General features: G+C 42.6%; 1 protein-coding gene across 1 annotated transcript in view; it reads left to right on the top strand.

Annotated features, from left to right (window-relative positions):
- The first annotated feature begins 3,003 nt into the window (after window positions 1–3,003).
- LOC123998901 (AP-1 complex subunit beta-1-like) overlaps window positions 3,004–25,632 on the top strand; it is a 68,485-nt gene continuing 45,856 nt past the window's right edge. Inside the window, 15 exon segments of the mRNA XM_046304124.1 lie at window positions 3,004–3,156; window positions 3,723–3,774; window positions 4,059–4,164; window positions 4,667–4,802; window positions 5,082–5,327; window positions 7,089–7,163; window positions 7,165–7,280; window positions 16,845–17,066; window positions 20,259–20,379; window positions 21,506–21,601; window positions 21,799–21,914; window positions 22,091–22,256; window positions 23,152–23,250; window positions 23,404–23,663; window positions 24,317–24,512. Of these exon segments, the coding sequence (XP_046160080.1) occupies window positions 3,738–3,774; window positions 4,059–4,164; window positions 4,667–4,802; window positions 5,082–5,327; window positions 7,089–7,163; window positions 7,165–7,280; window positions 16,845–17,066; window positions 20,259–20,379; window positions 21,506–21,601; window positions 21,799–21,914; window positions 22,091–22,256; window positions 23,152–23,250; window positions 23,404–23,663; window positions 24,317–24,512 (1,992 nt within the window). The 5' untranslated portion in view covers window positions 3,004–3,156; window positions 3,723–3,737.

Consider the following 25,632-nt stretch of genomic DNA (forward strand, 5'->3'; position numbering starts at 1 on the left):
CCACTTCTATCTGGAATTTTATTCCTCATCATGTCTTCTCTACTTTTGGTGGCCTTAATTTCATGTTGTTTTGCAATTATAATATTGACAAAATTCCAGTGAAACTTTCTGCTTTTAATCGGCAGGTTTTCTTGTCATTTATAAACACAATTATTCTCCACACAGATATTATATATGGAATAATCAGATATGTTGTATAAAAATACGTCTTTGTTTTTAGAATATTGGTTCCAAAATAATATCCTATTGGTTAGCCAACTGGTAAATGCACAGGGTCTTTTACTCAGGTATAAGGAATTCTTATCACTTTACAAGGTCCCTGTAACACCTAAAGATTTTTGCAATTGTTTTAGATGCCATTCCCTCAGGTGTTGCTCTGTTATTCAGGAATTGACCCTGTTGACTCATCAGTAGGAAAGATTTGTTTCTCTTTTGGTCCATTCAACAACAGAGCGATACAAACCTTGTTTCAGCAGATACCTTATGTCATGCCTTATTGGAATGGATTTATTGATAATATCTGTTGGAAAAAAAGTTTGGATGTTGCCACACACATACCTACTTGTTAACAAAATTAAGTTTCCTTTAAAATGATTCATAAATATTATCCTGCCAACCACTATATGAAGAAGTTTAAGGAAAACTTCAACTCAAATTGCTCCTTTTGTAATGACCACCCAGAAACAGTGTTGCATCTTTTTGGCATTGTATTCATGTAGGAAAACTGTGGCAAGACATCAGTAGATTTATAATTGAACACATTTATGAAGATTTTACACTATTGTGGAGAGATGTACTGCTTGGATTCTTTACATACGATAGAAATAAGCTGAAACATTTTTATGTAATTAATTTCATTATTCTTTTGGCCAAATTTCATATACACAAATGTAAATTAACAAAAATAAACACATTTTCTTAGCCTACAAAAAGAAATTGAACTGTATTTTAAGACAGTTAAATACTCTAACAAAAAAGCTGTTACACTTACAATTCTATGTACAGTGCCTTGCGAAAGTATTCGGCCCCCTTGAACTTTGCGACCTTTTGCCACATTTCAGGCTTCAAGCATAAAGATATAAAACTGTATTTTTTTGTGAAGAATCAACAACCAGTGGGACACAATCATGAAGTGGAACGACATTTATTGGATATTTCAAACTTTTTTAACAAATCAAAAACTGATATTGGGCGTGCAAAATTATTCAGCCCCCTCAAGTTAATACTTTGTAGCGCCACCTTTTGCTGCGATTACAGCTGTAAGTCGCTTGGGATATGTCTCTATCAGTTTTGCACATCGAGAGACTGAATTTTTTTCCCCATTCCTCCTTGCAAAACAGCTCGAGCTCAGTGAGGTTGGATGGAGAGCATTTGTGAACAGCAGTTTTCAGTTCTTTCCACAGATTCTCGATTGGATTCAGGTCTGGACTTTGACTTGGCCATTCTAACACCTGGATATGTTTATTTTTGAACCATTCCATTGTAGATTTTGCTTTATGTTTTGGATCATTGTCTTGTTGGAAGACAAATCTCAGGTCTTTTGCAGACTCCATCAGGTTTTCTTCCAGAATGGTCCTGTATTTGGCTCCATCCATCTTCCCATCAATTTTAACCATCTTCCCTGTCCCTGCTGAAGAAAAGCAGGCCCAAACCATGATGCTGCCACCACCATGTTTGACAGTGGGGATGGTGTGTTCAGGGTGATGAGCTGTGTTGCTTTTACGCCAAACATAACGTTTTGCATTGTTGCCAAAAAGTTCCATTTTGGTTTCATCTGACCAGAGCACCTTCTTCCACATGTTTGGTGTGTCTCCCAGGTGGCTTGTGGCAAACTTTAAACGACACTTTTTATGCATATCTTTAAGAAATGTCTTTCTTCTTGACACGCTTCCATAAAGGCTAGATTTGTGCAATATATGACTGATTGTTGTCCTATGGACAGAGTCTCCCACCTCAGCTGTAGATCTCTGCAGTTCATCCAGGGTGATCATGGGCCTCTTGGCTGCATCTCTGATCAGTTTTCTCCTTGTATGAGCTGAAAGTTTAGAGGGATGGCCAGGTCTTGGTAGATTTGCAGTGGTCTGATACTCCTTCCATTTCAATATTATCGCTTGCACAGTGCTCCTTGGGATGTTTAAAGCTTGGGAAATATTTTTGTATCCAAATCCGGCTTTAAACTTCTTCACAACAGTATTTCGGACCTGCCTGGTGTGTTCCTTGTTCTTCATGATGCTCTCTGTGCTTTTAACGGACCTCTGAGACTATCACAGTGCAGGTGCATTTATACGGAGACTTGATGACACACAGGTGGATTGTATTTATCATCATTAGTCATTTAGGTCAACATTGGATCATTCAGAGATCCTCACTGAACTTCTGGAGAGAGTTTGCTGCACTGAAAGTAAAGGGGCTGAATAATTTTGCACGCCCAATTTTTCAGTTTTTGATTTGTTAAAGTTTGAAATATCCAATAAATGTCATTCCACTTCATGATTGTGTCCCACTTGTTGTTGATTCTTCACACAAAAAATATAGTTTTATATCTTTATGTTTGAAGCCTGAAATGTGGCAAAGTTCAAGGGGGCCGAATACTTTCGCAAGGCGCTGTATGTCCCTTAAGGTCCTTGTGTAATTGTAATGTGATATTGTACCCCCTAGCTCGATTGTCCATTGTATATAATCTAATATATACTTTTGTTCCCTCATGTACTTTCTGTATTGATTTGTTGTTAATAAAATAACATAATAAAAAATATTTAAACATTAAAAAAAACTTTAAAAACTGCCTCTTTCGCACTGGACAGTTCCGGTCCCCAGCAACGTGGGCATCCCTACAGTTGACACAACTTTATCCACCGAAACTACACAGGCATAGCTAGCTATCGCCAAGTATTTAATTAAACCGTCTTTGTGAACTACTCGTGTCCCTCTGTAAACATAGTCCGGCTATTTCCGGTCGAAATGAACTGTTTTCCGGTGTTACGCCTTTCTGGCTCCGATACCCTTCACTCATTTTGTTTTTCCGGGAGTGCTCCATCTTTCTACGGCTAGCTATCTCTCTGCGGCAATCAAGGAGCAAAAACATCTTTCCATATCTGGAATAGCTTCACTCACCCTAGCGACGCAGTTTCTTATTGAAATTACCTCTCAAAACAAGTTTGTACCTTTCAATTTGTAATGATGATTTGTTGTGGTTTTAACGTTAATGTTATCTAGCTAGCGCTAGAATGCTGGAAGTACAGAGGCCTTACAATCATCCCTAGCCAGCTAACGTTAGCTAGCTTAGTAGGACATATATTTTCCACTACTCCACGGGCCTGGTGTCACACCCAAGACAATAATTGCCCTGTGATTGGAAACATTTGACTCTGTTGTGAGCTTTTAGTAAGCTAACTACATTTATAATAATAACTAGTCTGTTTACAAACATGTTTTCCATATGTAATGTTATTATAAAGGGAAGTAAACTGCATTACAGACTAGCAAACTAGCTAACGTTAACTACCGACATTAGCCAGTGAAAGTGCTGCTGTTGTGACGTACAACTGATGTCTCGTAGTGGCATGGGATGCTGTTATAGTTCTGCTTTGCTTGTTCCCTTGCATTCAACTATATAAAGCATATTTAGAAGCCAAGAGTAAAGATATAGCTATAATTTTTTGTATCATAGGCCAATGATGTGTCCTTTCTATCCTCTAATGCTGGATGTTTCCCTGTAACAGATTTGAAGACCAACAATGACTGACTCAAAATATTTTACAACAAATAAAAAAGGTGAGTCTTAAAACGATTATTGGTATTGTCTTCTTCAATGACACATTGTCCCCTTGATCATGAGTACATGCCTACCATTAGGAAAGTGCAACATAACTCTTAATGGAAATAGATTGGCTCGTACTCTCCTCACAGAAACAGGATGCATGAAATTACCACTAAAGGCTGAACTGTTCATGCCAAAGCTGACAACTGAGCTGACTGTTCAACCACTGTTGCTGAATGAGAGCATCATTCTGTTGTCACACGACTCTTGCTAATGCTGCATCTGTATCCTGTTACAGGGGAGATATTTGAGCTGAAGGCAGAGCTTAACAATGAGAAGAAAGAGAAGAGGAAGGAGGCGGTGAAGAAGGTCATTGCGGCTATGACTGTGGGCAAGGATGTCAGGTACAGTACAGCTGATTGCTTCCTGTGACACTTCTGTGTGTTGACCATTCATCCCTCTGACATTATCTAATGACCTTGGAATTGTTAGATTACTTGTTAGATATTGCTGCACTGTTGGAACTAGAAGCACAAACATTCCGCTTCACTTGCAATAACATCTGCTAACCATCTGTATGTGACCAATACGATTTGATTTGACCTGCATGCAGCTTCTGCTCTCCACACTTCTCAGCAATAATTTTTACTTTAATGTAAAAGGGATTGCCTACTTGTCTATTATTAGCAAGTTATGTATAATCTCTATTATTAACGGTATACTCCCTGATATGGCCTTTAATGCACAACGTAAACAGCATTGTGAGTCAATTTCTGCAATAATTGAAGCATTGAAGCACGAAGCTAAACTTCTCCTCTGTTTTGGTCCCGTTGCTACCACATTGTAACAGCGTGAAGTGAACCTGTGCACATGCGCAGGTATGACCTAAAATTGTCTGTCCTTTAGCTCCCTCTTCCCAGACGTGGTGAACTGCATGCAGACAGACAACCTGGAGCTGAAAAAGCTGGTCTACCTGTACCTGATGAACTATGCTAAGAGCCAGCCTGACATGGCCATCATGGCTGTCAACAGCTTTGTCAAGGCAAGGCCTTTTCTTTTTTAAAATATGTTTTTAAAGGTATGAGAGAGAGAGATATCAAAGGGCAGTAGGTTGGACTCAAACCTACGCCGGCACTAGACATGTGTGCCAGAGGCTGCAGCATTACCTACATACCAGCCGGGAGGCATGGCCTTTTATTTGACATAAAAATACACATTTACATGGTTTTCCACTTACTTTGGCTGTTAACATATTACACAGGCTAGCCATCGCAATACTGCACTTCCCCATCCATAGATATCTCACCTCTCTCTCCCTCAGGACTGTGAGGACCCTAACCCCCTGATCCGGGCCCTGGCCGTGCGCACCATGGGCTGCATCCGTGTGGACAAGATCACAGAGTACCTGTGTGAGCCGCTGAGGAAGTGTCTAAAGGACGAGGACCCATACGTGAGGAAGACTGCAGCGGTGTGTGTGGCAAAGCTCCATGACATCAATGCCCAGATGGTGGAGGACCAGGGTTTCCTGGATTCCCTCAGGGACCTCATCGCTGACTCCAACCCCATGGTAGGATAGGCTGGCAGTAGGCCCCCAGGCACAGCCCAGACTATGTACACTACTGATCAAAAGTTTGAGAACACCTACTCATTCAAGGGTTTTTCTTTATTTTGACTATTTTCTTCTTTGTAGAATAATAGTGAAGATGTCAAAACTATGAAATCACACATGGAATCATGTAGTAACCAAAAAAGTGTTAAACAAATCAAAATATATTTTATATTTGAGATTCTTCAAATAGTCACCCTTTGCCTTGATGACAGCTTTGCACACTCTTGGCATTCTCTCAACCAGCTTCACCTAGAATGCTTTTCCAACAGTCTTGAAGTAGTTCCAACATATGCTGAGCACTTAGCTGCTTTTCCTTCACTCTGCAGTCGGACTCATCCCAAACTATCTCAATTTGGTTGAGGTCGGGGGATTGTGGAGGCCAGGTCATCTTATGCAGAACTCCATCACTCTCATTCTTGGTAAAATAGCCCTTACACAGCCTGGCGGGGGGTGTTTGGTCATTGTCCTGTTGAAAATCAAATGATAGTCCCACTAAGCCCAAACCAGATGGGATTGCGTATTGCTGCAGAAGGCTGTGGATGCTCTAAGTGTGCCTTGAATTCTAAATATCACACACAGTGTCACCAGCAAATACACCCCCACACCATGACACCACCACCTCCATGCTTTACGGTGGGAAATACAATTGCGGAGATCATCCGTTCACCCACACCGCATCTCACAAAGGGACGGCGGTTGGAACCAAACATCTCCGATTTGGATTTCAGACCAAAGGACAAATTTCCTCCGACCGGTCGGATGTCCATTGCTTGTGTTTCTTGGCCCAAGCAAGTCTTTTCTTATTAGTGTCTTTTTTAGTAGTGGTTTCTTTGCCGCAACTTGACCATGAAGGTCTGATTCACACAGTCTCTTCTCAACATCAACTGTTCAGCTGAATCTGTTACTTTAACTCTGAAGCATTTATTTGGGCTGCTATTTCTGAGGCTGGTAACTCCAATGATCTTAACTCTCTGCAGCAGAGGTAACTCTGGGTCTTCCATTCCTGTGGTGGTCCTCATGAGAGCCAGTTTCATCATAGCGCTTGATAGTTTTTGTGGCTGCACTTGAAGAAACGTTCAAAGTTCTTGAAATGTTCCGTATTGACCGACCATCATGTCTTAAAGTAATGACGGATTGTCGGTTCTCTTTGCTTATTTGAGCTGTTCTTGTCATAATATGGACTTGTCATAACTGGTCTTTTACCAAATAGGGCTATCTTCTGTATACTCCCCCTACCTTGTCACAGCACAACTGATTGGATGAAACACATTAAGAAAAAAAACATTTCCACAAATTAACTTTTGAAGGCACGCCTGTTAATTAAAATGCATTCCAGGTGACTACCTCACAAAGCTGGCTGAGAGAATGCCAAGAGTGTGCAAAGCTGTTTTCAAGGCAAATGGTGGCTATTTGAAGGATCTCAAATATAAAATATATATTGATTTGTTTAACACTTTGGAAAATAGTAAAACATAAGAAAAACCCTTGAATGAGTAGGTGTTCTATAACTTTTTACCGGTAGTGTAGATGTCAGGCGTCATTCTCAGACTTCGTTTACTTTTCTTGTCTACTTCGGGAGCCTGGGGTAATTTAAAAACAGCCTGTAAGGGTGTTGTTCCAGGACCTGTTTTAACAGTTTCTCTTGATTGACCCTATTTCACTGATGAAAGTCACTTGGCAGACAAGACAGACCACTGATCACTGTATCTGAACCTCCAGGTGGTGGCCAACGCCGTGGCAGCTCTGTCTGAGATCAGTGAGTCCCACCCCAACAGCAACCTGCTGGACCTCAACCCCCCAGAACATCAACAAGCTTCTGACGGCCCTCAATGAGTGCACTGAGTGGGGCCAGATCTTCATCTTGGACTGCCTGTCCAACTACAACCCCAAAGACGAGCGCGAGGCCCAGAGGTACGCACACATCTTTAGTTGTCACCTCAAAAAAAGTAGATTCATTGAGTTCTGTTATCATTCTGAACCCCCCCCCCCCCCCCCCCCAGGTTTATATAAAAACTGAACTAAAACCTGATTTAGTTGTCAGAGTAACATATAATAATTATTATTTTTATATATTTTTTAAATTATTTTTAAAAAGTTTTACCTTTATTTTACTAGGCAAGTCGGTTAAGAACAAATTCTTATTTTCAATGACGGCCTGGGTTAACTGCCTTGTTCAAGGGCAGAATACTCATCCAAGTTTTTTCTTGTGGGCCAGCTTTTGTATGTTAGTTTGCAAACTTCTAAATCCTGCTGTATGGTACTATGCTGCCCAAAAAGCTGTCTTGTGAAATTTATATTTTCTTCTACTTTATGCTTGCCAGCCAAGAAATGTCCCGTCTTGGACACACGAGTGACACATGCATACAAGGGAAACAAACAGACATTGCTCCACTGTTTGTTTACCCTCGCAGTGTATTTACATGTGGTTACATCAATCATTCCAAATAGGTAATAGAAATGCACCAAATTTCATATATTCATCCCGATATGTTTATATGCATACATACACTATATGACCAAATGTACAGTGGCTTGCGAAAGTATTCACCTCCTTGGCATTTTTCCTATTTTGTTGCCTTACAACCTGGGATTAAAATACATTTTTGGGGGGTTTGTATCGTTTGATTTACACAACATGCCTACCATTTTGAAGATGCTAAATATTTTTTATTGTGAAACAAACAAGAAATGAGACAAAAAAACAGAACTTGAGCGTGCATAACTATTCACCCCAACAATGTCAATATGTTGTAGAGACCCTTTTTGCACCAATTACAGCTGCACGTCTCTTGGGGTATGTCTCTATAAGCTTGGCACTTCTGGACATTTTTGCCCATTCTTCAAGGCAAAACTGCTCCAGCGCCTTCAAGTTGGATGGGTTCTGCTGGTGTACAGCAATCTTCAAGTCATACCACAGATTCTCAATTGGATTGAGGTCTGGGCATTGACAAGGCCATTCAAAGACATTTAAATGTTTCACCTTAAACCACTCAAGTGTTGCTTTAGCAGTATGCTTAGGGTCATTGTCCTGCTGGAAGGTGAACCTCCTTCCCAGTCTCAAATCTCTGGAAGACAAACAGGTTTCCCTCAAGAATGTCCCAGTATTTAGCGCCATCCATCATTCCTTATGTTCTGACCAGTTTCAAAGTCCCTGCCGATGGAAAAAATATCCCCACAGCATGATGGGGATGTGTTCTCGGGGTGATGAGAGGTGTTGGGTTTGCGCCAGACATAGCGTTTTCCTTGATGGCTTATTTTTTTCTTTAAGCAATGGATTTTTTCTGGCCACTCTTCTGTAAAGCCCAGCTCTGTGGAGTGAACGGCTTAAAGTGGTCCTATAGACAATGGAACTCACTTTGCGCACAGGTGTATTGTCATGCTGAAACAGGAAAGGGCCTTCCCCAAACTGTTGCCACAAATTTGAAAGCACAGAATCTTCTAGAATGTCACTGTATGCTGTAGCATTAAGATTTCCCTTCATTGGAACTAAGGGTCCTAACCTGAAACATGAAAAACAGACCCAGACCATTATTCCTCCTCCACCAAACTTTACAGTTGGCACTGCGCTCGGGCAGTTAGCGTTTTCTTGGCATCCGCCAAACCCAGATTTGTCCGTCGGACTGCCAGATGGTGAAGAGTGATTCATCACTCCAGAGAACGCATTTCCACTGCTCTAGAGTCCAATGCCATCGAGCTTGACACCACTCCAGCCGACACTTGGCATTGTGCACAGTGATCTTAGGCTTGTGTGGGGCTGCTCGGCCATGGAAACCCATTTCATGAACCTCCCGACAAACAATTATTGTGCTGACATTGCTTCCAGAGGCAGTTTGGAACTCGGTAGTAAGTGTTGCAACCACGGACAGATTTTTTTTTTTTTTACACGCTTCAGCACTTGACTGTCCCGTTCTGTGAGTTTATCAAATCAAATTTTATTGGTCACATACACATGGTTAGCAGATGTTAATGCGAGTGCAGCGAAATGCTTGTGCTTCTAGTTCCGATCATGCAGTAATATCTAACAAATAATCTCACAACAAATACCTTATACACACAAGTGTGAAGGAATGAATATCTACATATAAATATATGGATGAGCGATGGCCGAACGGCATAGGCAAGATGCAGAAGATGGTATAGTGTACAGTATATACATATTAGATGAGTAATGTAGGGTATGGAAACATTATATAAAGTGACATTGTTTTAAAGTGACTAGTGTTACATTTATTACATCCAATTTTCAATTATAAAAGTGGCTAGAGATTTGAGTCAATATGTTGCCAGCAGCCACTCAATGTTAATGATGGCTGTCTAACAGTCTGATGACCTTGAGATAGAAGCTGTTTTTCAGTCTCTCGTTCCCATCTTTGATGCACCTGTACTGACCTCGCCTTCTGTATGATAGTGGGGTGAACAGACAGTGGCTCGGGTGGTTGTTGTTCTTGATGATCTTTTTGGCCCTCCTGTGACATTGGGTGCTGTAGGTGTCCTGGAGGGAAGGTAGTTTGCCTCTCTGGAGAGCCTTACGGTTGTGGGCGGAGCAGTTGCTGTACCAGGTGGTGATACAGCCCGACAGGATGCTCTTGATTGCGCATCTGTAAAAGTTTGAGTGTTTTTGGTGACAAGCCAACTTTCTTCATCCTCCTGAGGTTGAAGAGGCGCTGTTGCGCCTTCTTCACCACGCTGTCTGTGTGAGTGGACCATTTGATTTTGTCTGTGATGTGTACGCCATGAAACTTAACTTCCCACCTTCTCCACTATTGTCCCGTCGATGTGGTTCGGGGGGTGCTCCCTGTGCTGTTTCCTGAAGTCCACTATCATCTCCTTTGTTTTGTTGACGTTGAGTGTGAGGTTATTTTCTGACATAACACTCCGAGGGCCCTCACCCCCCCCCTGTAGGCTGTCTCACAGTTGTTGGTAATCAAGCGTACCACTGTAGTGTCATCTGCAAACTTGATGATTGAGTTGGAGGCGTGCATGGCCACACAGACATGGGTGAACAGGGAGTACAGGAGAAGGCTGAGAACACACCCTTGAGGATCAGCAGGTGGAGATGTTTCCTACCCTCACCACCTGGGGTCATCCCATCAGAAAGTCCAGGACCCAGTTGCACAGGGCGGGGTCGAGACCCAGGGTCTCGAGCTTAATGACGAGTTTGGAGGGTACTATGGTGTTAAATGCTGAGCTGTAGTTGATTAACAGCATTCTTTTGTGGCCTACCACTTCGCAGCTGAGCTGTTGTTGCTACTAGACATTTCCACTTCATAATAACAGCACTTACAGTTGACCGGGGTAGCTCTAACAGGGCAGAAATTTGATGAACTGACTTGTTGGAAAGGTAATATCCTATGATGGGGCCGCATTAAAAGTCACTGAGCTGTTCAGTAAGGCCATTCTACTGCTAATGTTTGTCCATGGAGATTGCATGGCTGTGTGCTCGATTTTAATACACCTGTCAGCAACGGATGTGGCTGAAATAGTCAAATCCACTAATTTGAATGGGTGTCCACATACTTTTGTGTATATATAATGTACTACTACTGCAACAACACAATCCAAAACATATAACACAAACAAAAATCAAAGCTATGGTGTCGCAGATCTGGAGGACTTGAGAACAGAATTAGCAGAGGTCCTGCTTTTGTGAACAGTGTGGTCTTGAGTTGTGCCTTAAAGGAGGACAGAGACTTTGCAGCCCTAACAGTGTCTGGAAATGCATTCTGGAGCCGCGCAACTGAAAGCCCTGTCACGATAGATTTTAGTCTGAACCTGGAGGAGCGAAGGGTGCGTGTGGGGCAGGAGAGTAAAATGAGGTCAGACAGGTACTTGGATGGCTTGGTAGGATTGAACCAGGATTTTGTAGTCGATACGTGGGCATATTCAGAGCCAGTGGAGGTTGAACAGCACTGGAGTGAGGTGCTTGTCGGAGGTGGTGTGGGTGAGGACACGTGCATCACAGTTCTGGAAATATTGTCGCCTGATTAGGCACTTTGCATATGCACCAACAAAAAGGGCATTACAATAGTCCAGACGGGATGAAATAAAAGTGCTCCAGTTTGTGATGCCATACGTCACAACCTGCCAATGTTCTGTTGATGGAAAAATTTGACTTTGATCATACTGTTGATGTGGGCCTCAAACAAGAGGTGACTGTTAAATATCACACCCAGGTTGTAAACCTCACCGGAGGGGGTGACCTTGACACCAACAATATTGAGGCTGCTAACGTTGTTTTTATTGTGCCAGTGCCAATCAGGACGTCCTCTGTGTTTTTGCAGTTTAACTGAGGGAAACTTCACTGCATCCACGCTTTGTTGTCCTGCAGGCAGCTGACCAGGAGTGCAGTGGCATTGTCAGTGTTGAGACGTACAGCTGAGTGGCACCAGCATAAAAGTGAAACCCCATTCCGTGTTTCCTCAAGATGTTTCCCAGTGGCAGCATGTAGATACAAATCAGCAGTGGTCCCAGGACCGAGTCTTGAGGGGCCCCCTGTCTGACCTACTAGGACAGATGGCAAAATAAATTGTGGCGATCAATGAGAGTACCGGACAGTGTCTGACAGGCCCAGGAGCTTCTCCATGCGGTCCAGTAGGATGGCATGGCTGACTGTGTAATGCTGCACAGAGGTCCAGCAGAATGAGGATGCTGGCAGCCCCAGAGTCGTTATTGTTGACTCTTATCAGGGCAGTCTTGGCACTGTGTCTAGCTCTGAAACCCGGCTGGAAGTGCTCAAGTAGGTTGTGAGTGGCCGGATGGTTTTGGAGTTAGAAACAGTACGTTCGAGGACCTTGGAAATAGGCCTGTATTTCTTGAGGTTGTCAGGGTCAGATCCAGGCTTTTTAGGTACTGGTCTGACTGTGGCCAGTTTGAGCTGAGTAGGGACACATCCAGTGATGGGGTACTTGTTGATCATTTCGGTGAAGAAAGGCTACAGAGCATGCAAGCATGTCATAGGGAGGTGGGCCTCATTGTCCTAATTTGCTTGGTTACATCAGCTGCAGTGACTGTGGTGAAGGTGGAGAACCTTGACTCAGGGAGCATAGGACTGGGTAGCTCAACTACCGGAGCTGGAGAGGACGGGATGGTGTTATTGATGTTTTCAATTTTGCTTTGGAAGAAGCACAGGTATTGATTGCACCTTCGGGAGGCTGAGGTAACATAATTGATTATAGATTGGAGGAGCTTGTCCACCGTAGAGAACAGGGAGTTACCACTGCCGTTGCTGATCAGTTAGGACCAGTAGGATGTCCGAGGTGCATTTAAGGCTTGTTTGTATTCTTGCTGATGTTGCTCATACATCTGCGTATATACAGTTAGTCCAATTTTTCTTATAATGTTGTTCTAGACGACGGCCAGTTGCTTTCAGAGAGCGTTGCTCTGCTCCTCTGTGTACCAGGGAGAAGATTTGGAGAAAGACACCATTCGGGTTTCCGAAGGAGCAACTTTATCCAGTATGGAGGCAAATGCAGTGTTGTGTTGAGCCACGAGTCAGTAACTTGCAGGTAGGAGATGGATTCAGTAAGCTGGCCAGTGTTTGTTTTTAGACTCCTAAACTGAATGGAGTGTTTGTTTGGCCGAGTGGGTAGAGGAATAGCTAGGGTGAAGGTGATGAGTTTATGGTCGGACATCCCTGACACGTTTCCTTCCAATTTGGAGAATTCCACATCTGTAGTACAGACCAGGTCTAGTGTATGGCCTTTGTTGTGGCTGGCAAAGTCCACGTGCTGTTGGAGTCCAAAGATGTCCAGGATATCAGCCAGGCCGGTAGAGAGACTGCAGTCGACATGTATGTTGAAATAACCAAGCTCTGGCATAGCAGGGCACAAAGGGCTCAGGAGTGTTAGTAGCTCAGATAGTTGCGCAAGAAAGTCAGAGTTGAGCTTTCGGAGGTCGATAAATCAGCACAGGCAGTACTGATACAGAGCCAGTGCTCTTGAAAGCCATGCATTCAAAATATGAGATTGCTGGTACTGGAGTAGACTTCACAGTGCCGTCAGTCCTGCAGATTACATCCAATCCACCACCATGTCCAGATGTGTGAGAACAGTCCAGGTAGGTGTAACCAGATTGAGTGCATTGTTTGAGGGATATGTACTCGTTGGGCTGATGCCAAGTCTTACTGAGGCAGAGAAAGTCTAGACCTCTATCAGTGTTATTAAGTAGTAACCCTTTGTTGTTAATGGATCCTGCATTTAAAAGGCCCAGTTGAATAACTTTGGAAGTTGCCAAAGCGGCAGCCTGCAGAACAGGCCAGCACACAATAGACATGTGTTTTTTCTGCATTTTTTTCCTGAGGATTATCGTGGAATATTTCTGAGAGACTTTTGGATTTCTTCAAAACTCAAACTTTATCAAACTTTATGATTAATTATTGCAATAACGGAGTGGTCAACGACCACCCTTAAGTGATTCCTGAGAGCCCAACGAAAAATATTTGGGTTACAGATCTTTATAGCAAAGTACATCCTCCTGAATGTTCATGACAAACAACAGATGTGTTGAATTATACAAAGGTACATTGTGATATCAAGCAGCAGACAGCAAGATTTACATGGTGCCAAATGTCTGTCTCTAGATCTTTTACTACTTGTTTATACAGAAATACTAATGCAACATAGGACACTAGGTCCTTCCCTCAAATTATGAAGTCCAGTGTTAATCTGCAATGTGGGAGAAATAAACTGGAAGGAGGGTTTGCCTGGCATTGGCAGACAGGCCAGCATTTCACGGACACTAATCATGGAATGGAATGCAGTCTTTAGGTTTTATCACTAAGGCATTGTAAATCAACTGTCAGCGTTAAGCCTCAGAGGCTCCTCTCAGAAGAACAGACAAAGTGTGAAAGTACTAATACAAGAATACATTCTAATATAAAGTCATGTGAATAACATAATGTTATAATTTCCACCACAGGATTCTGTATTGCATAAGGCTGTTTTTCATCTCCCTGCACTTCTGAGGAATCTTTGGGTGTAGTGAGTGATAGTTGCTGCCATTTCTGTATCTTTTGGTCCAGCCTTTGATCCAATAAATGGGAGATAAGAGATGAGGATCGGAGCTGGTATTTGAATCCAAACAATTAGCTATTTGGTTGGAGAAGTAGTCAAATATGTTAACTAATTTAATGTTGTTGAGGGGGAAAAATACAATACTTGATTAGCTACAGTGTCTTGCGAAAGTATTCGGCCCCCTTGAACTTTGCGACCTTTTGCCACATTTCAGGCTTCAAACATAAAGATATAAAACTTTATTTTTTTTGTGAAGAATCAACAACTAGTGGGACACAATCATGAAGTGGAATGACATTTATTGGATATTTCAAACTTTTTTAACAAATCAAAAACTGAAAAATTGGGCGTGCAAAATTATTCAGCCCCTTTACTTTCAGTGCAGAAAACTCTCCAGAAGTTCAGTGAGGATCTCTGAATGATCCAATGTTGACCTAAATGACTAATGATGATAAATACAATCCACCTGTGTGTAATCAAGTCTCCGTATAAATGCACCTGCACTGTGATAGTCTCAGAGGTCCGTTAAAAGTGCAGAGAGCATCATGAAGAACAAGGAACACACCAGGCAGGTCCGAGATACTGTTGTGAAGAAGTTTAAAGCCGGATGTGGATACAAAAAGATTTCCCAAGCTTTAAACATCCCAAGGAGCACTGTGCAAGCGATAATATTGAAATGGAAGGAGTATCAGACCACTGCAAATCTACCAAGACCTGGCCGTCCCTCTAAACTTTCAGCTCATACAAGGAGAAGACTGATCAGAGATGCAGCCAAGAGGCCCATGATCACTCTGGATGAACTGCAGAGATCTACAGCTGAGGTGGGAGACTCTGTCCATAGGATAACAATCAGTCGTATATTGCACAAATCTGGCCTTTATGGAAGAGTGGCAAGAAGAAAGCCATTTCTTAAAGATATCCATAAAAAGTGTTGTTTAAAGTTTGCCACAAGCCACCTGGGAGACACACCAAACATGTGGAAGAAGGTGCTCTGGTCAGATGAAACTAAAATGGAACTTTTTTGGCAACAATGCAAAACGTTATGTTTGGCGTAAAAGCAACACAGCTCATCACCCTGAACACACCATCCCAACTGTCAAACATGGTGGTGGCAGCATCATGGTTTGGGCCTGCTTTTCTTCAGCAGGGACAGGGAAGTTGGTTAAAATTGATGGGAAGATGGATGGAGCCAAATACAGGACCATTCTGGAAGAACCTGATGGAGTCTGCAAAAGACCTGAGACTGGGACGGAGATTTGTCTTCCAACAAGACAATGATCCAAAACATAAAGCAAAATCTACAATGGAATGGTTCAAAAATAAACATATCCAGGTGTTAGAATGGCCAAGTCAAAGTCCAGACCTGAATCCAATCGAGAATCTGTGGAAAGAACTGAAAACTGCTGTTCACAAATGCTCTCCATCCAACCTCACTGAGCTCGAGCTGTTTTGCAAGGAGGAATGGGAAAAAAATTCAGTCTCTCGATGTACAAAACTGATAGAGACATATCCCAAGTGACTTACAGCTGTAATCGCAGCAAATGGTGGCGCTACAAAGTATTAACTTAAGGGGGCTGAATAATTTTGCACGCCCAATTTTTCAGTTTTTGATTTGTTAAAAAAGTTTGAAATATCCAATAAATGTCCTTCCACTTCATGATTGTGTCCCACTTGTTGTTCATTCTTCACAAAAAAATACAGTTTTATATCTTTATGTTTGAAGCCTGAAATGTGGCAAAAGGTCGCAAAGTTCAAGGGGGCCGAATACTTTCGCAAGGCACTGTATATAAAAAATAAGTTGAGAAAAACAATGCACATAAACACCTAAAACAAATAATTAAGGATACGTTTGCAGGAGTGAACTACCAAGGCAACCATGGAATTCAGTATAGCATTGAGATTGATACAGGTAACTGCCAAAATAAAGGAAACACCAACATAAAGTGTCTTTATAGGACATTGGGCCACCACAGCATCAATGTGCCTTGGCATAGATTCTACAAGTGCCTGGAACTCTATTGAAGGGTTGCGACACCATTCTTCCATGTGAAATTCCATAATTTGGTGTTTTGTTGATGGTGGTAGAAAACACTATCTCAGGCTCCGCTCCAGAATCTCCCATAAATGTTCAATTGGGTTGAGATCTGGTGACACGCACACGCGTTAAACCCCCCATTCTCCTTTGAGACCCCTCTTTCAAAGTCACTGAGATCTCTTCTAGCCATGCTAGCCAAAATAAAAAATATCTGAGCTACTTGTTATGTACCAATTAGTTATGTCCTGTAAAGGGAGTTGTGATTAATCTCCACAATAAGTCCTGTGTACTAAATCTCCACCAGACGGTTATTGCATCTAAAGTAACTGCTGAGTTTGTGCACTAAAATCACTTATGGTGTTGTCAACTTTTAAATCCTTTGTAATATAGATTGCACTAATAAACCCACCTGTCCTCTTTATTTTCCAGCATCTGCGAGCGTGTCACTCCCCGTCTCTCCCATGCCAACTCGGCGGTTGTGCTGTCAGCCGTTAAGGTGCTGATGAAGTTCCTGGAGCTTCTGCCCAAGGAGTCGGACTACTACAACACCCTGCTGAAGAAGCTGTCCCCACCGCTGGTCACCCTGCTCTCTGGGGAGCCAGAGGTCCAGTATGTGGCCCTCAGGAACATCAACCTCATCGTCCAGAAAAGGTCAGTGGGAAATTTACACTCAACATTAATGCTAAGTTATTGCTAGCCTCCAAGGGATCAGGGCTGGAACAGAGCAATCCATCAAAATGTGTTTAGTTTATTACTTTCTAAATGAATCCTCAGTGATGTGGAATGTTTGGTGTTGGATAAGGCCCAGTGAAGTAAAAAATTTGATTTTTCTGTGTTATATATACAGTGCAAGTATTCAGACCGCATGGACTTTTCCCACATTTTGTTAGGTTGCAGCCTTATTGTAAAATGAATTTACATTTTTTTTTCTCTCAATCTAATTTTTATTCCAACTTCATAGTGTGGAAATATTTGGATTTATTTATTTAACCTTTATTTAAGTAGGCAAGTCAGTTAAGAACAAATTGGCCCAGTGTTATCCGGGTTAGGTTTTGGCTGGGGTAGGCCGTCATTGTAAATAAGAATTTGTTCTTAACTGATTTGCATAGTTAAATAAAGGTTAAATAAATAATTACAAATATTTCCACACTATGAGGTTGGAATAATACTGTGAAAATGAAAAGACTGCCTGAAAGGTCATCCTGTTTTGTTTGCATGGCGTTTTGGCCTGCCTGGTGACATCACTAGGCGGTAAATCAGTTAATCAAATCAAGCTTTATTTATACAGGCCATTTCAGACATGCAATGCAATGTGCTTCACAGGAAAAAATGAAAATAAAAAAACAGTGAATTTATATTTCTGTTTTTATTTTCACTGTTTTTTTATTTTCATTTTTTGTATGTGTACATATATATATATACACACACACACACCAAACATGAGGGGAAGAAAATAAGCACAATAAAAATTGAAAGATTAAAAAGCACCCTAAAGAAAAGCAAAGCTTAAAAGGTGTGTTTAAGATCTCTTTTAAATACAGTACCAGTCAAATGTTTGTTTTGGTTACTACATGATTCCATATATGTTATTTCATAGTTTTCATGTCTTCACTATTATTCTACAATGTAGATAATAGTCAAAATTAAAGAAAACCCCAGGAATGAGTAGATGTGTCTAAACTTTTGACTGGTACTGTTTGTCCACAGTTTCTGGCCCCCCTCCGGTTCTCTGGTAGGCTGTTCCAGACGCTGGGGGCATAATAACTAAATGCTGCCTCTCCATGCTTCTTGGTCCTAGACATTGGGAAAGTTAAAAGGCCAGTGCCAGAGGACCTGAGAGACCTACTGGGTGCATAACTTAAAAGCACGTCTGACATGTATCGGGGTGCACAATCGTAGATTGATTTAAAAACCAATAAAATACTTTTTAAAATTAACTATAAAAGTCACAGGCAGCCAGTGCAGAGACCTTTAAAAACCGGTGTAAATGTATGCTTTCCGTCTGGTCTTGGACAGTACCCGTGCTGCAGCATTCTGTATGTTTTGCAGTTGACCAATGGCTTTTCTTGGGTAGACCAGCCAGGAGAGTATTACAGTATCAGCCTGTGATCAGAAATTGCTTTGGCAATGTTCCTCAGCTGTTAAAAAGCTATTTTGGTCACATTCCTAATGTATGATCCGAAGTTGAATTCAGATTCTAAAATGACACCCAGGTTTTTTACCTGGTGTTTTATCTTTATTGCCAGTGAATTAAAATGTGCGACCAGATCCTCTCTGTGCTTTGGCTCCAACAGTAAGTACCTTGGTCTTGTATTGATTCATCTGGAGAAAGTTGTGAGCCATCCAAGTATTTAAGTTAAGAATACAGTCTAATAATTTATCAGTGGAGTTAAAATCCTCTGGTGACACAGAAATGTAAAGTTCTGTATCGTCTGCCTAGCAGTGAAAATCAATACTGTGCTTTCTGAAAAATGCTGCTAAGGGGTAACATGCTGTATATAAACTGAACAGTTCCGGACCTAAAATCTAACCTTGTGGAACGCCACGTGATATGTATTTTCTCTTGAGTTAATTTTACCACGGGTGACAAACTCTCCACCAGTTAAATAGGTGTTAAACCAATTTTGAACTGGACCGGAGAGGCTAACCCACCTCTCCAGTCTGTCCAGAAGGACATCATGGTCACCAGTGTCAAATGCTGCACTTAAATCCAAGAGTACAAGGACAGAGAGTTGTTTGGCATCTGTGTTTGCACAAAGATTTTTTATTTTATTTACCACTTTAACTGAAGCGTTCTCTGTGCTGTGGTGGGCACGAAAACCAGATTGGAATTTTCCCAAAATACAGTTTGCACTTAAATAATAATTTAGCTGTTTGAAAACATATTTCTGCAGAATTTTGCTTAAGAATGGAAGGTTGGAGATTGGTTGAGCATTTCTAAGAGCTGAAGAAACTAGATTTATTTTCTTCACAAGGGGTTTCACCATAGCAGTTTTCAGTGCAGTGTGGAAAGTGCCTGTGAACAGGGAGTGATTAACAATAGCTTGCCCTTCTTCAGATATGCAATTAAAAACCGTTTTGAAGAAGGTGGTGGAGATGGGATCTAGAAGGCTTGTGTTATCACGTTCCTGAGGATGTCGGTGTTAACCATGGAAAATAAATCCATAGTGCCTTTGCGTGGTAGGCTAAGGCACATATCATCAAACTTCTCATCAGGTCGTGCTTGACTGATACCCAGCCTAGTGTTTGTTATCTTGTCTCTGAAATATACCGCAAACTCATCACGTTTGAAAAGTTCACAGGTTTGCGGGGGTAAGATTTAATCAGGCCATCAATGGTCGAGAAGAGCACTTTTGAATTAATCTGATTTATTAGTGATCAATTTAGAAAAATGAGCCTGTCTGGCATTTCTAATTAACTAGTTATATATGCTAAGTTGCTCTCTCAGAACATAATAATGGACCTGCAACTTTGACTTAATAGACCAATAACCAAGTTAGTTCCAAACCTCTCTGCCAATAACTGCTAGTTTTTGGTTTTCCCCTCTCACTCAGACCACTCCCAGACAGTTCTAGCAACATTTTATTTAAGTCAGTCACAGTAAGTTTATTTTTACAGAGAAATTATTTGATGTTGAGATTAAAACGGCTGCATTGGACCATTTTATGTCTTGGCACCATGTTTTCGTTTTGTGTCCTCCTCACTTCCTAGCCACTAGATGACAGCATTTCTCTCCCTATGTATCTTTCCCATCTCTCAGCTCTGTGGGTTCAGATCAGGACCACATAGATAGACACATAGAGTTTTTCTGTTCCCATTATAAATGTAATCTCTACTATTTAGGCCAGAGATTCTGAAGCAGGAGATCAAGGTGTTCTTTGTCAAGTACAACGACCCCATCTACGTCAAATTGGAGAAGCTGGATATCATGATTCGCCTGGCCTCCCAGGCCAACATAGCCCAGGTACTGCTCATGGAACCCCATACCTCACTGAATGAAAGTCTATATTAGGGTGTTCATTTCTCATGATTTGCTGTACATCATTTTATACTTAGTCACTCTATTGGGGATGATAGCTCCATACGGTATATGTTTTGTTTGTTTTTCATACGGTATCTGTTTGACTTAGAATAATGTTATTGGCCCACAAAAATATACACTTTTATTAACATAAGAACATGGCCCTTAAAAAACAACAGGAGCTAGCCCAGATTTGCATTAATCTGTTCAGCTACACCAAAACACTGAGTATACCAAACATTAGGTACACCTTCCTAATATTGAGTTCCCCCCCTGTTGGGGCATGGACTCTACAAGGTGTCGAAAGCACTCCATTGGGATGCTGGACCATGTTAACTACAATGCTTCCCACAGTTGTGTCAAGTTGGCTGGATGTCCTTTGGGTGGTGGACAATTCTTGATACACCCAGGAAACCGTTAAGCGTGTAAAACCCAGCAGAGCGGCAGTTGTTGACACAAACCGCTGCGCCTGGCACCTGCTACCATACCCGGTTTAAAGGCACTTACATTTTTTTGTCTTGCCCATTCACCCTCTGAATGGCACACAAATACAGTCCATGTCTCACTTGTCTCAAGGCTTAAAAATCCTTCTTTAACCTGTCTCCTCCATTTACACTGAAGTGGATTTAACAAGTGACATCAATAAGGGATCATAGCTTTCACCTCGATTCACCTGGTCAGTCTATGTCATGGATAGAGCAGGTGTTCTTAATGTTTTGTATACTTAGTTTATATTGAAGACTTATTTCGACAGACATGTTCACCTCCCAATGCGTCACTCCTAATCTGTTTCTAGCTGGTACCCTGACAGGCATGCTGTCAGATGATGCCTTAATGAACACATGTTTTGGCCAGTGGATGTGCTTGCTTCCTTTGCTGTTAAAAGACAAGCCGTGGCTTGGGTAGTTTAGCCTTGGATGCATACATAATTCACCAACCTTAACCATGTCTCCTCAAATCATTCTCTTACAATGTCAATACGCTTGCTTGTCCTCCCTACTACGACTGTGTGTGTAAATGCGTGTGTGTGTGTCATGTTTTTGACTCATATGCCCTGCTCTCTCCCCAGGTGTTGGCTGAGCTGAAGGAGTACGCCACCGAGGTGGATGTTGACTTTGTGCGTAAGGCAGTGAGAGCCATCGGACGCTGTGCCATCAAAGTAGAGGTAGGAATCTGAGACCCCATCATAGATGGACGCAGAGAGGGTCTCTGATCAGATTTTATAGCTCTTCCATAAAAGTGCCATCCAATCCTATGAAGTTGTTTGAAGGAGTTTAAATTAGGTACTTTGGCCACTGATTACCTTTTTAAAATAGTTTTAATCTGTCAGTGTTGACTTTGTTCCTATTGTCTCTCTGTTAGCAATCTGCTGAGCGCTGTGTGAGCACCCTGCTGGACCTCATCCAGACCAAAGTCAACTATGTGGTGCAGGAGGCCATCGTGGTCATCAGGGACATCTTCCGCAAATACCCCAACAAGTAGGTGTCCTTTTCCCTCCATCCCCGATAATTATCAATGAAGATGGAGATTTATTTTCCTCAGTAGGACCTATACCGCCCCTGTCTGTGTATATATAATACCTGTGTATATTCCAAGGCCCAGACAGACACTAGTATATACCCTGACCCTTTGTTCTCTCTCTCTATCTCTTCAGGTATGAGAGCATCATCGCCACGCTGTGTGAGAACCTGGACTCTCTGGACGAGCCGGATGCTCGCGCCGCCATGATCTGGATCGTGGGCGAGTACGCTGAGAGGATCGACAACGCTGACGAGTTGCTGGAGAGCTTCCTGGAGGGCTTCCACGACGAGAGCACCCAGGTCAGTTGTCCCAGAGCAGAGCGCCCAGGTCAGTTGTCCCAGAGCAGAGCGCCCAGGTCAGTTGTCCCAGAGCAGAGCGCCCAGGTCAGTTGTCCCAGAGCAGAGCGCCCAGGTCAGTTGTCCCAGAGCAGAGCGCCCAGGTCAGTTGTCCCAGAGCAGAGCGCCCAGGTCAGTTGTCCCAGAGCAGAGCGCCCAGGTCAGTTGTCCCAGAGCAGAGCGCCCAGGTCAGTTGTCCCAGAGCAGAGCGCCCAGGTCAGTTGTCCCAGAGCAGAGCGCCCAGGTCAGTTGTCCCAGAGCAGAGCGCCCAGGCAGAGCGCCCAGGTCAGTTGTCCCAGAGCAGAGCGCCCAGGTCAGTTGTCCCAGAGCAGAGCGCCCAGGTCAGTTGTCCCAGAGCAGAGCGCCCAGGTCAGTTGTCCCAGAGCAGAGCGCCCAGGTCAGTTGTCCCAGAGCAGAGCAGACAGGTCAGTTGGCCCAGAGCAGAGCAGACAGGTCAGTTGGCCCAGAGCAGAGCAGCCAGGTCATTTGAGGTCTGCAATTTATAATCTTAATTCTACCCCGCAAGACCATTAATATACATTTGAAAAGATTGGATCAATGTTTCACCTTGTTGGTTTCATTTTACTATCTTAATGCCAGATGGCCTCGTTGTTGCCTTTGGGACTATTATGCCCTGCTTGGAAATTAATTTAGGGCAAAGACTGGATTGAATATGGTAAGAGCACCACCTTGCCCTTGTCTTTAATTTCTGCTATATTGCTTTCATTAAAGCCATCCTTTCAGATCTACACGTACCTTGTGGATAGGAGTTGATTTGCCCCCGCCCTAACAATAATTACCTGTATTATCTGGGTTGTGGGGTCAGACCATTCAGTCTTGGGGGTGTGTTGTGTTTCAGGTCCAGCTCACTCTTCTGACGGCCATCGTCAAACTATTCCTCAAGAAACCCTCTGAGACTCAGGAGCTGGTGCAGCAGGTCCTTAGTCTGGCCACACAGGTAACATACACACACACACAAACACACAGAGAGAGAGAGACACACACAGAGACACACACCAATATATCTCCCTCTTTTGCTTCAAACTGTTTCAAACTTCAACTCAACACTGTCTATTCACCACTGTGATTCCTTCCCCTTGTGTCATCCTAGGACTCCGACAACCCTGACCTACGTGACAGGGGTTACATCTACTGGCGCCTGCTGTCCACCGACCCGGTGACTGCCAAGGAGGTGGTCTTGTCCGAGAAGCCCCTAATCTCGGAGGAGACGGACCTGATTGAGCCCACCCTGCTGGATGAACTCATCTGCCACATTGGCTCCCTGGCCTCCGTCTACCACAAGCCCCCAAACGCCTTTGTGGAGGGTAGCCATGGCATCCACCGCAAGCACCTGCCCATCCAGCATGGCAGGTAAGACACAGTTATGAGAAAGTTACTCAGTTACCTAAGTCCCAGGAAGACAGACACTCACGTAACCCCCCAAATAAAGTTTCCCTCCCCCTCTAGCACAACACAAAGGCTATCATTGCTTACACACAAATACCAACATCTGTTCTCCCATAGTGGGCGTGGCAATAGCGCTGTAAATTTAGAGGCCCTCTTCTTGGATGCAGATACAAAATGTTGCTGTTTTAAGCCAATTTCCTACAATTCTACACATTTTGCCATGGGACAGAGAAAATATTAGTTGTAAAGCTAGTTTCCTGCAGTTCTACACATTTCGATGTAGGGCTGAGAGAATGCCGTCTTATGCTATCTGAGTGACTCAAACATTATAACAAAATCAATGGGGGCCCCATGCCATGCCATTTTTTACATTTTAGATTCTCCCTAAAGGTCTGGTTTTTATTTTGGTGATTGTTAGTTTAAAAAAATCGTATTAAAGCATGTATATCTCCAGTATATTTTCTCCTATACTTTATGTCTGGTTTGAGTCGTTCCCCGGGTGGGGGGGTTTATCATATTTCTGGGAGTGGTGGCAACTATTTAGAAGTGTTGCTAAATGAATATAGGGGAAACACTGACATATTGGCATCTCTGTGTCCTCTCTTTCCACCTCTCAGCATTGATACAGGCGAGAGCCCGGTGAGCGCAGGGCCAGCGGCCCCCATTGAACAGGCCCAGTCAGTCATCCCCTCCCAGGGTGACCTGCTGGGAGACCTGCTCAACCTGGACCTGGGTCCCCCCGTCAACGTGCCCCAGCAGTCCTCCATGCAGATGGGTGCTGTCGACCTGCTCGGCGGAGGCCTCGACAGCCTGGTGAGTGACGGACACTCACACACAATTGCAAACAACTGAGTTTATTTATTTGGGTTGGAATGGTGGGGATTGTCAATGTAGTCCATGAGGGATCAGTAGGACCGCACTCTCCAGAGTGTTTCATTGTGCCATGAACAATAAAACGTAGTATGATGTCATGTGGAGATTGTGGTCTCATTGATGGTTTCCTAAGCAGGGTAGGCTTTTCTCGGTCTTTTCACCTGAGATGTTGTAGGGACGCAGAGGAATTCTAGAGGGCATTTTAATTGCATCTGCGTATTACTAGGATAACTGCAGCTTTTGGAATGCATCAGTGACAGTGGTACATGGTGTTCCTGTCAAATATTATGAAGTTGTAGGCCTAAGCTTTACTGTGGAGTGAAAATGCATAGTTTTTTTGCTGTGGCGGGGCAGTGTTGTCAGATGTCAATGCTCTAGTCAGGCTGTTGGATGTTTCCTTGGTGACATCAAACTCATCGATGTATAGTGCTGTGAAAAAGTGTTTCTCCAATTTTTGATTTTGATCTATTTTGCATATTTTTGATACTGAATGTTATCAGATCTTCAACCAAAACCTAAAATTAGATTAAGGGAACCTGAGTTGACTAATAACGAAAACATTTATACATATTTTATTTAATTAACAATATTATGCAACACATAATTCACCTGTGTGAAAAAGTATTTGCCCCCTTACGCTCAATAACTGGTTGTGCCACCTTTTAGCTGCAATGACTGCAACCAACACATCATCCTGTAGTTGTTGATCAGTCTCTCACATCACCGTGGAGTAATTTTGGCCCACTTTTGTATGCAGAACTGCTTCAACTCAGCGACATTTGTGGGTTTTCAAGCAGGAACTGCTCTTTTCACATCCTGCCACAACATCTCAATTTGGATTAGGTCTGGACTTTGACTAGGCCATTCCAAAACTTCAAATGTATATGTAAACTAGAGGTCGACCGATTATGATTTTTTCAACACCAATACCAATTATTGAAGGACCAAAAAAAGGCAATACCGATTAATCGGACGGTTTACATTTTTTTTTGTAATAATGACAATTACAACAATACTGAATGAACACTTATTTTAACTTAATATAATACATCAATAAAAT

Source organism: Oncorhynchus gorbuscha, linkage group LG16, assembly GCF_021184085.1.
Source record: "Oncorhynchus gorbuscha isolate QuinsamMale2020 ecotype Even-year linkage group LG16, OgorEven_v1.0, whole genome shotgun sequence".
NCBI classification, from domain to species: Eukaryota; Metazoa; Chordata; class Actinopteri; order Salmoniformes; family Salmonidae; genus Oncorhynchus; species Oncorhynchus gorbuscha.